The 13667-nt window shown below is 37.7% G+C and overlaps 1 protein-coding gene across 1 annotated transcript in view; it reads left to right on the forward strand.

Annotated features, from left to right (window-relative positions):
* tmtc1 (transmembrane O-mannosyltransferase targeting cadherins 1) overlaps positions 1 to 13667 on the forward strand; it is a 67919-nt gene that overhangs the window by 28990 nt on the left and 25262 nt on the right. Inside the window, exons 5-8 of the mRNA XM_001921990.9 lie at positions 4111 to 4192; positions 5510 to 5613; positions 6136 to 6214; positions 6296 to 6406. Coding sequence (XP_001922025.3) covers positions 4111 to 4192; positions 5510 to 5613; positions 6136 to 6214; positions 6296 to 6406 — 376 coding nt within the window. The remainder of the gene's footprint in view (positions 1 to 4110; positions 4193 to 5509; positions 5614 to 6135; positions 6215 to 6295; positions 6407 to 13667) is intronic.

Genomic DNA, 13667 nt, shown 5'->3' on the forward strand with positions numbered 1-13667 from the left:
AAGCACAAAGAACACATTTGTGAATGGTAAAGTTATCAGCAACATCTGTGCATCTATTCTAACGTCTCACCGTCTCCCACTACACTTATGCGTGATTCTGTTGAACACACAACTCTACAGCTCCACTCTCTTAAATTATGTTCAGCTTCAGTGATGTTTATGCATTCGAGTCTCTCATCGCTCCCATGTGTTCAGCAGAGATCAAAAACTCTAAGACATGCCTCTATTCCTGTGCATTAGTCACAGAGCACACAACCCCGGGGACAACAGAGACCTCACAGATAAACATGACATCAAACATTCAGCAGCAGAAGCTCTTATAATCCATTATTAAGACATTTAAAATGGATAATCCGATGTGTGCACATGCTGTCGTTGTTTACGTACAGGCACGTGCTGTTTTTTGTATAATTGGAGTGTTGTAATTGAATTCAAATGTCTTAAAGTTTTTGCTTTATTTATTACCCTTTGAACCCTTTTGAACACCTTATCGTGGATATATATATATATATATATATATATATATAACAGTTCTGTCTGGTTCTCGAATCTGATTGGCTGATAGCTATGATATATTTTAGTAATATCAGCACCTGTACAGCCTCTTTACCCTTTGTGTATTACTCCGCCCACAAACAGCCAGCAAAAAGCAGACACTACAGATCTAAAGTTTAAAAGATGCTTGCTCAGCTGTTTAACTGTCAACTTATGATTTGAATCCAACGCGTAATAAAGTAGTTCCTCATACAAAAGGGTTTATAAGACTCTCCATGTTTGATTTTGTTTTTATGTACAAAATTACGCTGTCCAACTGTTGTATAAACGCAATATCACACTCGTAACAGTGCGTAATATATATATTACTAACTATTTTGAGAAAGAAAACAATTGTACCTTGATTATTAAATGTGTAATGAATATGTTTTAGGTAAAATATTAAATTTAAATCATTTTTGTGAACTAATATTGTGTCTTGGTCAAAGGAAGTTAACAATAATGGCAGAAACGGACATCTGTGACACATATAAAAACAGAAGGACATGGGCTGTAGCCTTGTGGAACTCTCTCTCTCTCTCAAATTCAAATTCAAAGAGATTTATAGGCATGACTGTAAAACAAATCACAATGTTGCCAAAGCAATAACAAAATACAGAACATTCATATAGATAAAAGAAATATAAGTAATAATAAACAAACACAAATACATATCGTTATATTATACATATATGTTGTCACAATAAACAAGTTAATTAAAAAAAAAAGATTAACAAAAGTATATAACAATAAATGATAAGGACAGAGAGCTTCAATAATGGATAAGGGGTTCAGCCTTTTTCTCTCTCTTTTTTGACTCTCTTTCTCTCTTTCTCTCTTTCTCTCTCTCTCTCTCTCTCTCTCTCTCTCTCTCTCCATCTCTCTCTCTCCGTCTGGGGAATCAGGGCTCTGTAGCTTTATTTGATTTTCAAAAGTGCTCATAAACCTTCGCTGCTCCCCGTGACCCTGAGAGGACATGAGACACAATCTCTCTCACACACACACTCACAATGTGAATTGTGCGAGTGTGTGAAGATGACTGATAGTCGTCGTAATGCCTGCAGACACGCTGTCTCTCAGTGGATGTTTGCAGGCTTTGTTATTATTAAATGCTTAACCTGACAGTTGTTTTTCTCCCGTAACCCTACCCCAGTGCAATATTCGTAAGGGAATCATCAACATACACTTAACATTAAGTAAACGCTTCCATTTCCATTAACAGGATTGCTTATTAGGAGTAGACGTGGCATACTTGTCTTAGATGCTATAATGCATATAATGCCACAGCAGATGGGGAAATCTTGTTTGTTAATATACGTGTGTGGTGATGGTGTGGGGGGGGGGGTCTAATTATGCACGGTGGCAGGAATATAAAATCATTTTAGGAGGCTATTTTTAAAATAAAACCACATTTGCATTTGCTGTGATATTTACAAGGCGTTTAATGAGGGAAAAAATGTCAGGCATACCTGCGTTTCCTTTAATTGGCACTCCAATTAGCGTTTTGGTTCAGATTCATCCATTGGCTGAAATGTGAAATGTCTTGATGATGGCGTTAAAAGTGAAAGTTGATTTACTATGCGGAGAAAGGGTTTGATTTATCGATAAGTAGGACTGGGAACATCCCCATTGTTGATACTTGATGGCCTTTGTGATGTCATCAGTAAAGAAAAGTCATTTCAGAGGCAGAGAAAGGGATTTTGGTGTGTGTGTATGTGTGTATTTGCAGTCTATTATTAAATGCTTAAGCTGACACTTGTTTTGTTTCTGTTTCTCTATGCCCGTGCAGTATTTCTAAGAGTATCTGTAACAAATGCTTAACGTCAAGTAAACGCTTCCCTTTCCATTAGCATGATTTCTTATCTGCATTTCGCTATTAAGAGTAGACGAGCTGTAATTGTCTTCGACTTAGCAGCTATAATGCATTTAATTGCACAGCAGATATTAAGGTCTTATTTGTATATTTATGGTCGTGGGTCTAATTATGCGTGGTGGCAGAAATCTAGAACCGGGAGGCATTTGAAAACGAAGCAGCATTTGCATTTACTGTGATATTTCCAAGTGAATTTAATGAGGGAAAAAATGTCAGGCATGACTTCATCTTATTTAATTGGCGTGCCACTTTGCATTTTGGGTCAGATTCCTTCCTTTTTGTAACATTGCTTACTTCCCATTGGCTGAAAGTTAGTGGCTTTGATGATGTCATCAGAAAAGGAACGTCTTTTCATATCTGCACGGCAGACAATACTAAAAGCTTTCAGAATAGGCTTGATTTCAAGCACGGATGAGCAAATTTGTTCAATTAAACAGTGTATATGGTATAATGTCTGGTTTAATCCTCAATTAAGATCATATTCTCACCACAAACGAACCGCTCCAGGGTTCGTTTGAAAGTGTACCGAGACCACCTCTTCAGGCAGGTCTCGGTACGCTTATTTGGTCCGCTTTTGGTGCGCACTCGAGTACGATAGCTGCATTCTCACCTGCCCAAACGAACCGTACCAAGAGGGGAAAACGAACTCCAGTGCGATTCAATCGAACTAAATTAGGCAGGTGTGAAAGCACCCTAAGATACAAAAAATAGGAAATGAGCCCAATTTCTTTGAACTGTTACACCCCTTAAGATGCCATCAGAGAAATCTGATACATTACAATGACTTTTTGTTTCGTCCGAATAACAAACGCTGATTAATAGATCACATAAGCACAACAAATGTGGCTTAATAAACCTTAATAGAATATTTTTTTATTTTATTAAGCAATCTTTGTTTCATATAAACCTCATGCCTACTTTCTATAACTTCTCCTTTTCCTGTAACAAGCCCAAAGCAGCAGAAAATGGAAATGTCAATGAAGGGCAAGGATGGAGGCGCGAGGCTTGCAGGTTTTTTTTTTTTTTTTTAACTACAGTGCTGTCTTCGAGCGCAGTAACAGATCCCTAGAGTACAATACGCTCTGAAAAGCACTGATACACACACACACACACACACACACACACACACACACACATAGTCATTAAGCTGAGCTCTTTACTGAATCAATCAGCAGAAGTGCGACGTACAGCCTGAGCTCCATTCCTCCCCCACCTCCTTCTCTCGCCTCGTCCTTTCTTTCATTCATCTCAGCCCACATTCCCAGTCACAGCTGTCATGGTGTCATGTCACGCCGTATTAAAATTCACTGTACATCCCTGCGCTCTCATAGAAGGATGATGCTGTTCCAGTTTAGAGCAGCGTTTTAAAGCACTGTGAAAGCATTTGTGTGTGTGTGTGTGTGTGTGTGTGTGTGTGTGTGTGTGTGTGTGTGTGTGTGTGTGTGTGTGTGTGTGTGTGTGTGTGTGTGTGTGTGTGTGTGTGTGTGTGTGTGTGTGTGTGTGTGTGTGTGTGTGTGTCACTTTCTTCCGCTGTTTTCTAAGACGGAGAGGTAATTAATGGAAAGCAGCAGTAAACAGATTAATAAACCCTGTAAAGTAATTCGCTGATGGTTTGATTAAGCCGCTAATGAATGAAAATGAGTTCATCGGCTGATTGAGTTATGGAGTTGTTGTCACATCTGGTTATGTTTTTTCGTTTGCAGGCACCTGTCCCGCTCCAGGCTGAAGGAGCTCGGCAGAATTTCCTCTCCGTTCGTCAAACGTGCTTGTGTCGTCTCGTTACATGTAAGTATTGTAACACCTTTGTTCGAGCTTAATATACAGTTGAAGTCAGTATTATTAGCCCTCCTGAATTATTAGGACCCCTGTATATGTTTCAACACATTTCTAAACAGAACAGTGTCAAGGTCATTTCTAATAATCGATTTATTTTATCTTTGCCATCATGACAGCGGATAATATTTTACTGGATATTTTTCAACATACTATTATTCAGCTTATAATGCAGTTTAATGATTTTACTAGGTTAATTAGGCAAGTTAGTTTAATTAGCCAAGTCATTGTATACAATGGTTTGTTCTGTAGGCAATCCAAAAAAATTGCTTAAGAGGGTTAATAATATTGAACTCAAAATGGTTAAAAAAATGTAAAACTGCTTTTATTCTAGCCGCAATAAAACAAATAAGACTTTCTGCAGAAAACAAAATATTATAGAAATACTGTAAAAAAATTGCTTGCTCACTACAGTTAGTTTAAAGCTCAACTGTATGCTAGAAAACTACTTAAAGCTGGCAGAATAGACTTGTTTTTAAGAATGTATAGCAAATTTGTTATATTAAACAGTGCTTTCTAAGGTTTTATGTCACTCTCCTTAATAATTTTAGCTGTTGAACTACACTGTAAACATGTCGGTCTGTTAACAGTGTATTAAAATAGAAATTATCCCTAATAAATTAAGGGGGATTGTGTTTTTATTGACACATGCTGTAGTTTCATATGATATATTGTCTGGGTTGAACATAAATTATGCTACAAAAGTTGGGCTATAAATTTACAGTACTTTTTGCAATCGTTTTCCTTACATTGTAAAAAAAATCATGTAAAATTTACGGTAAAAAACTGGCAGCTGTGGTTGCCAGAAATTAACCGTTAAGAATACGGCAGAATGTTTTTCAGTTTACGGTCACAAAAACGTTAAAAATACAGTAGAGGTGTTTTTCAGTATATGGTGTATAGAATGTATGTGTTATAAATTTATGGAGATTTTTATTTAAATTTTTTTTATAACTTGATTTTCTTCTTTTTTTTGTTATATTTGCAGATTTTTTTTAAGGTAGATCTTATTTTTATTTTCTAATCTAGTCTAAAATGTTCATGGGAAAATAAAAAGGAAATTTTTGTGCTACAAAATCACGTTTTACAGGTTTTCATTCCACATGTGTTTCATACGTACATTTTTTTTTTGTTTGTTTGTATGATGAAAAGTCACTTAGTTTTCATTTAAATCATTAGCATTTCTATCACATGTGCTCAAAGCCCCACTGACTCCCTGTGCTGACTGGCTGTGAGTTTCACAAGTATATTTACTGCTCTTTTCTTCAGGTTACAGTCATCATGTCTGTCCGCTTATGGCTGATGGGTGGATCCATGCCGCTGTTCTCCGAGCAAGACAATCCTGCATCCTTCTCTCCATATCTGCTCACCAGGTCTGTCTCAATGCCATCCCTCACATATCTTCATCTTAAAAGATTTAACACAAAAAAAAGACAATGTGTTTTCTTGCACTGGAGACTATAAAGGCTGCAACGGGATTCAGAATCAGCCTGCAGTCTGAAATGCACACAAAAGCAGGAAAACCTTGACATTTCCTCCCATACATGAACTACAGAGGGAGAACTGATGTTTCACTTTTACTAGTAAAGCAGTTTCATGTGTGTTACGTACTGTGCAGTAAATGCCAACGTTTATAACAAGTTTCTTCTGCAACCTTCGCTTCCTTCCCTGTGTTCATCACATAATCAGCCAGCAATTGTGATGCAGGACATTGAGCAGAAAGATAAAGCAGTTTTGGCTCTGCTAAAACACACTGTAATAATGAAATGGCCACCCATGAGTCCTGAACTAAACCTGATCCTATCTGGGAAATCTTTGGTGATAGAGAAACACTCGAGTATTGTGGAAAAGCCTGAAAATTTGTATCTTTTAGTAAACATTTCTGTCTTTTTTAGGTTCCTCACATACTGCTATCTGCTCGCTTTCAACGCCTGGCTCCTGCTGGCTCCCATAATGCTTTGCTACGACTGGCAGGTAAACGACAACCACAGAAAAACCCTGCTGTCGCTTCATCTGAGTGAGCGTTTGCTTGACTGCGTGACTTCTGATCGGCAGGTGGGCAGCATTCCTTTAGTGGAGTCTCTGTGGGACGGACGCAATATTGCCTCGCTGACTTTGGCTCTTGTCATGCTGGCATTGAGCCTGAACTGTGTTACATGCCTACAGGTGAGCGATTGAACGCACACATTTCCACGTGACAAGACAACCTCTGAGAGTTCATCTCCACAGACTCGCTCTGTCATCATTTATGAAAAACACACACGTTTCCCCAGTTTCAGGAGACATAAAAGACTCGCTCTGTCTCATGCTTTTCTGTGCTGTCGGTTTCTTCCACTCCCAGTGCAATTCTTCTCGACTCGACGCCATTGCAACCTGTGAAAAATAGCAGCAGTGGTGTAAATCAGTTCAAACAGCCACCTAAGGCAGATGTTGCGCATAGGTTACACATGAAGAGAGATGTGAGATTCTTTTATATTTAGCAGGCTGTTCAGTTTCTGCTCTGACTGGCTGTAACAGTTCTTAATATATTATTTTTAAATGGCATATGAATGGGATTTCAGAACTGTGCTCAAAGTATTGCGCACTGTTTATAAATATTTATTAGCTCGGGTTGGGTTAAATCATGTAAGTTATGCCACAGCCTTATCACCCTGCAGCCCAAGACAGGTTACTTGCTGAAGCTAAGCAGGGCTGAGCCTGGTCAGAACCTGGATGGGAGACCACATGGGGAAACTAGGTTGCTGTTGGAAGTGGTGTTAGTTAGGCCAGTAGGGGGGCGCTTAATCTGCGGTCTGTGTGTGTCCTAATGCCCCAGTACAGTGATGGGGATGCTATACTGATGAGAAGTCCTGACTCTCTGTTGTTGTTAAAAATCCCATGGCACTTCTCATAAGGACTAGTGGTGTAACCTTGGTGTCCTGGCCAAATTCCTTTCATTGGCCCTTACCATCATGGCCTCCCAATCATCCCCATCCACCAAATTGGCTCTATCATTCCATCAATAGCTGGTATGTGATGAGCGCACTCGCACTATTGTCCTGTGGCTGCCGTCGCATCATCCAAGTGGATGCTGCACACTGGTGGTGGAGAACCCCCTCATGGTTGTGAAGCGATTTGGGTGTATAGCCATACACTGAATACGCCATATAAATGCACACTACTTACTTACTTACTTAAAGGGGACATATTATGCAAAGATCACTTTTATGTTTATGTTATGTCACATTTGTGTGGCCAAAGTGTGTGAATATACTTTTTAAAATATTTTTATAATCGCACTTCATAAAAATGGTCTGCTGTAACACGTTTATTGACATTAGTACATGTCATCAGAGAGAGAAAGCCCCGCCCATTAGTGATGATCTCACCCTCATTAGCATAAACAGCACTAAGTGAGAAGCAGCCATCCACCATCAGAGGTTTTACGGCACACCTGCCAAAAATAATATCAGCGACTATGAAAATGATTAATGTAAAGTTTTACGATGCACAAATGTACACTGTAGTCTCCATAAACTGCTTTCTTCTGAGACATTTCATTTAAATATTTCAGTTTTTCACAGAAATAACTTTATCACTGCTTTGGATCTGCAACTATGCTGGCACATTTGTAGCTCGGCCATCTTTTGAAAAGAGCACAATCTCATTTGAATTTGAAGGGGATCTATTATGCTTAAATCACTTTTACAGGGGGTTTAAATACAGTCGTGTTTCAACAGTCTGTGAATATAACCAGCTTATAATGATAATGAATTGTTACTTTTGTTTTTTACAGTCACACTTCATAGAAACAGTCTGCAGAGACATTTTGATTGGCATTCTCCCGTTGTACATGTCATCAGAGAGGAAAAGCCCCGCCCATTAGTAAAGATCTCTCCCTCATTAGCATAGGACGTTAGTCATGTTTTTGAATCTGCCACTATGCTGACACACATGCACTTGTAGCTCCGTCCGCTACTGAAAAGAGCACAATCTCATTTGAATTTAAAGCGACAGTCACCAAAAAGGGTCAGTTTTAAAGAGTTCATTCTATCATTCACTTTATTTTCTGCTTAGTCCCTTTTTTAATTAGGGGTCGTCACAGCGGAGTGAACCGCCAACTTATTCAACATATGTTTTACACAGCGGATGTCTTTCAGGCTGCAACCCAGTACTGAGAAAGTTCCAAAGAGTTATAAAACATTATTTGTGGGGTATTTTGAGCTGAAACTTCACATATACACACTAGGAAAATCAGAGACTTGTTTTAGATCTTGTTAAAAGGAGCATAATAGGTCCCCTTTAAAGCAAAAGTGACCAAAATGGCACAATTTGGATCAAAGCCTAAAAGGGGCAATTTCAATACTTAAAATGATTTGTGGGAATTTTGTGCTTCACATATACACTCTAGAGACATCAGACACTTATTTTACATCTAGTAAAGAGAGACATAAAGATGATCTTTTGGCCATTTAAATAAAAATTCCCAGAATCCCGCAGTGCCTTTCAAGAAAAGTTGGCATTAACCTAACATTTCAGTAATACTCATTATGGTTTAAAAGCAATCCTCACTACTAACTAGTGGTTATTACATTCCTGTTATTAGGATGTTTATTTGTTTTAATTGGCTAAAGACCAAAGCACTGTTGTCAAATGATATGCCTAATTAACCCAACTTGGCTAGTTAACCTAAATAACCAGTTCAATCTTTTTTAATGCTTCAAATTGCACTATAAGCTACTAGTATCATCCAAAGTAACCAGTAAAATGCTATGTGCTGTCATCATGGGAAAGACAAAAGAAACAAGTTAAAGTGGGTAAAGTAGGTATTGAAAATGCCACCATTTTTCTTAGAAAACATTTCTTAAAGGTGATGTTGACTTGAAATTTTTACCAGATGTTGGTAACAACCAAAGAAATCAATATATGCAAAGGAAACAAATCTAATTAGTTTACAAATGAAGTTATGCATGGTAAAATGAAATGACACTGGTAAAAAGTATTGAACACATGAAGAAAGAGAGGTGTAGAAAGGCAGTGAATGCCCAGACAGCAGCTGAAATCACTCTGTAGTTCTTTAGCAGTCCTCTTCTCTTCCTCAGTGTAAATGAATATTAGCTCCTTCAGTCCAACATTTACTATAGCAGGATGATGAAGATAAATCCAGGGTGGACATTTCAGCAAGACAGTGATTCAAAACGCAGCCAAGGAAACTCTCAAACACTTTCAGAGAAAGAAAATCAAGCTGTAGAATGGCCCAGCCAATCACCTGACTTGAATCCAATAAAAAATACAATAAAAAGAGCAGATTTGATAGACGAGACCCACAGAACCATCAAGATTTTTACACTGTGATGAAGTCTGTGACAAACTCACTCCTGAGTAATTCATGCGACTTCATTCTCTATATGTGAGGCGTCTTTAAGCTGCCGTCACTAAAAAGCCTTTTATATAAAGTATTAAATACATTTCAGTAGTTCAGTACTTTCTCCTTGTGTCATTCCATTGTTTTTTGTTTTGTTTTATTTTGGGTTTTTGCCAAAATCTGGATTAATTCCATGTCTACAGCTCCTTTAGAAATATGATTCCCAGAAAAAAAAAACATGACGAGTTCAATACTTATTTTCCCTGCTGTATTAAAACTACTATATTTAAAATGTTCTCTCTGTCAAACAGCAATTGGGAAATATTTTAAAGGAATTATCATTTCTTAGAAGGGCTTATCTTTTACTCATCAACCTTATAAAACACAGACCATGCAGGCTTTTTATTTATGACTTTACATGATCAGTTTAAACATGTGAAATCGTCTTTTTTCATCTCCATGCAGAAAGTCTTTGAAACTACAAATGCGGCTGACCCTTCAGAATAAAACGTGCACTGATAGAATATATTTGAAAAAGCATCAAGCATGCAGGGTTTAGTGAAACCTTGAGAGCTCCAGCTACGGATTAAACATTCACAAGCTGGTTTTTATAAAACTGTGAGAGAATACCATTGTGTTTTTGTTCGACCCCCAGAATGCTTTTTTTTGTTGTCTGCCGCTGTGCTGGCGATGTCTTTGAGGGATCTTTTCGAAATGTTTTCGTTTCTCCAGTTAGTAGGGGAAAAGGCAGTGCGTTTTCTTGATTCTTGATTCGACTCCACATAAAGCGAGCGGGAAAATGAAAGAGAGAGAATATTTCAGTCCCTCATCAGCAGCTCATAACTTCAGACTGAATAATTCATAGTGTGTGTCTGAGACGAGCTGATGGACCAGTGTCAGTAAACGGCCTGCTTCTTTTACTGATGGAGTCCAGGATGTCTGTGCAAATGTTTCAGACTGTAAAAAAAACATGGTTTTCTCATTCCAGCAATCTCAGATTTCAAATCCTATAAATGTTGCACAAGCGAACGGATCCTGCGGTCCAAACTTTCAACCACTGCAGACTGTGGAGTGGAGCTGATGTTGAAGATATGGGAATTAACATTTGATATAAACCTGGAAATACTGTATACGTTATGAAATATGTTATATATACATTATGACACAAGACATGTTTGAGGTGCATTGTGAGTAATAGTAAATTAATAATAATTCAACAGATTCCCCAATGTACATTTGCTTTTAAAGGGAAAGTGTCTTCATTTACTCACCATCCAGACCTGTTTCTTTCTTCTGTAGAACACAAAAGTAGATAGTTTGAAAAAGTTGTAATCCAGAAGCAGATGACTTTCATTGTATTAGTTTTAAAGTCAATGGTTACAGTTTTCTAGCATTCTTCAAAGTATCTTCTTTTGTGTTCAACAGGTTTGGAAGCACTTGAGGATGAGTAAATAGTGAGAACATTTTTATTTTTGGGTGAACTATCCCTTTAATTTATTCATCCTCAGAGTATATTGATGACTTTTTTCCTCTTTAGTACATTAATTTTCCTTCGATTTATCAGGGGTCGCCACCGCAGAATGAACTGCCAACTATTCCTTTATATGTTTTACTCAGCAGATGCCTTTACAGCCACAACCCAGTACACTCATACACGTTCGTACACTACGGCCAATTTATTTTACTTTATTCACCCATAGAGCATGTCTTTGGACTGTTGAGGAAACCGGAGCACCCATGCCACTACAGGGAGAACATGCAAACTCCACATAGAAATGCCAACTTTTTCAACCTGGACTTGATGCACTTTGCACATGAATCATCAAATTAGAGCCCATTATATGAGTCAAAATTATCAACTTACTTTAATTCCAAAAATTATTAGAATATTAGGATCCTGCTCCATGAAGACCTTTAGTAAATCTTCTACAGTTAATATGTCAAAACTTACATTATGATTAGTAATATGCCTTGCTAAGAACTTAATTTGACAACTTCAAAGGTGATTCAATTTCAATATTTAATTTTTTTTTCTGACAAATATTAAAAATTTTTGTCAAATCCTAACAAATCATACATCAATGTAAAGTTTGTTTATTCAGCTTTAAGATTGTATATACCATCATGACTGATTCTGTGGTTCAGGATTACTTATAGTTGAAGTCAGAATTATTAGCCCCCTTTTGATTTTATTTTTTTTCTTTTTTAAATATTTCCTAAATGATGTTTGAGCAAGGGCATTTTTACAGTATGTCTGATAATATTTTTTCTTCTGGAGAAAGTCTTATTTGTTTTATTTCGGCTAGAATAAAAGCAGTTTTTAATTTTTTAAACACCATTTTAAGGACAAAATTATTATCCAACTTTTTTCCGATTGTCTACATAAAATTATCATTATACAATAACTTGCCTAATTACCCTAACCTGCCTATTTAACCCAATTAAGCCTTTAAATGTCCCTTTAAGCTGTATAGAAATGTCTTAAAAAATCTAGTAAAAATTATTTACTGTCATCATGGCAAAGATAAATTAAATCAGTTAATAAAGTTGAGTTATTAGAAATATTATGATTAGAAACGTGTTTAAAAAAAATCTTCTTTCCGTTAAACAGAAATTGCTGAAAAAAATAATTCAGGGTGGCAAATAATTCTGACTTTAACTGTATATCATTTTTATGAACAATACAGCATGCATCCTCTCTCTCTGTTGCAAACAAAAAGCTTGAGTTACACAACTATATTCTTCTCACCTCAGGGAGGGAAAACTGATATGAAGGATCTGAGAAACCGCAAAATAATCCAAGGTGAGAGGAAAGAAAGGAAGTAAAGTCTGAGGGGGTGAAGGAGCATAGCTGACGGAAAGGTGCGACTCTTTAGAGGGCCACTGAATGCAGTTTTTGGCCCAGTGACATTTTGGGACGGCCCTCGGATGACCCCCGTTTGTGCTGCCATGACAACAGATGGCGACTGGAACAAAGGATAATGCCATGGCTAGCATCACTCTCATGACCCAGCTTTAGCCCTCTAATATTTCCCAGAAAAACATAAGCTTGGAGGCTCTTGTTGTCTGGTATTTGCTTCTTTCAGCCTGTGTTTGGTGCACTTTCAATCCCTGTTTGAATTGTGAAAAGGGCATATGGATTTTCGTAGTGCTGTTTATAAGTATATCAAAGCAAGGATGTCCCGTTGGGGTGTCTGCATCTAATTCAATTTACAAAAGTGGTTTAATATATGTTGAAGGATTCTTAGATGCAAGTAAAATGTCTTCTTTATTGTTTCAATTAGAGGGTGGCAGGGTGGTTCAGTGATTAGCACTGTTGCCTCACCGCAAGAAGGTTGCTGGTTCGAGTCCCGGCTCTGCCAGGAAGCATTTCTGTGTGGAGTTTCCATGTTCTCCCTGTGTTTGCGTGGGTGCCTAGCCGAGGCTCGAACAAGCGACCTTATTGCTGTGAGGCATTTGTGCTACCCACTGCGTCACCCTTACTTAATCGACTTGTGTTGGGACAACATGCAGGAATTTTTAGCGATCACAGAGAGTAAGGACCTCAGTTTTTCAATATCTCATCCAAAAGACGTAGCTCACTGAGCAGCATAGAGTCCCCTTCACTAAACTGGGGCACTAGGAGACACACAGACCGCAGGTTAAGCGCCCCCTGCTGGTCTCACTAACAACACATTCAGCAGCAACCTAGCTTCCCCATATGGTCTCCCATCCAGGTACAGACTGGGCACAGCTCTGCTTAGCTTCAGTGGGTGCCATGTGAGAGTTGCAGAGAGGTAGCTGCCTGCGGCTTCATTAATTATTGATGTATTTAATAGCATCTTAGTGATCTAACAAAAAACTAACAATGAATGACATTCTAGTCATTAATTAAGGTTAATAATATTGACCTAAAACTGTAATAAATGTATTGTTCATGTTATTAAATGCATTAATTAATATTAATGGAACCTTATTGTAAAGTCTAACCGCATTATATAATATTATCGAAATACTATGCTCTGATGCATATTTGACTTGACTTGAATCTGCTTGAGGTCATCTGGGGTGATATAAACCTGATATCTAGTCAGTGTTTACATT

This window comes from Danio rerio, chromosome 4, assembly GCF_049306965.1.
Source record: "Danio rerio strain Tuebingen ecotype United States chromosome 4, GRCz12tu, whole genome shotgun sequence".
NCBI classification, from domain to species: domain Eukaryota; kingdom Metazoa; phylum Chordata; class Actinopteri; order Cypriniformes; family Danionidae; genus Danio; species Danio rerio.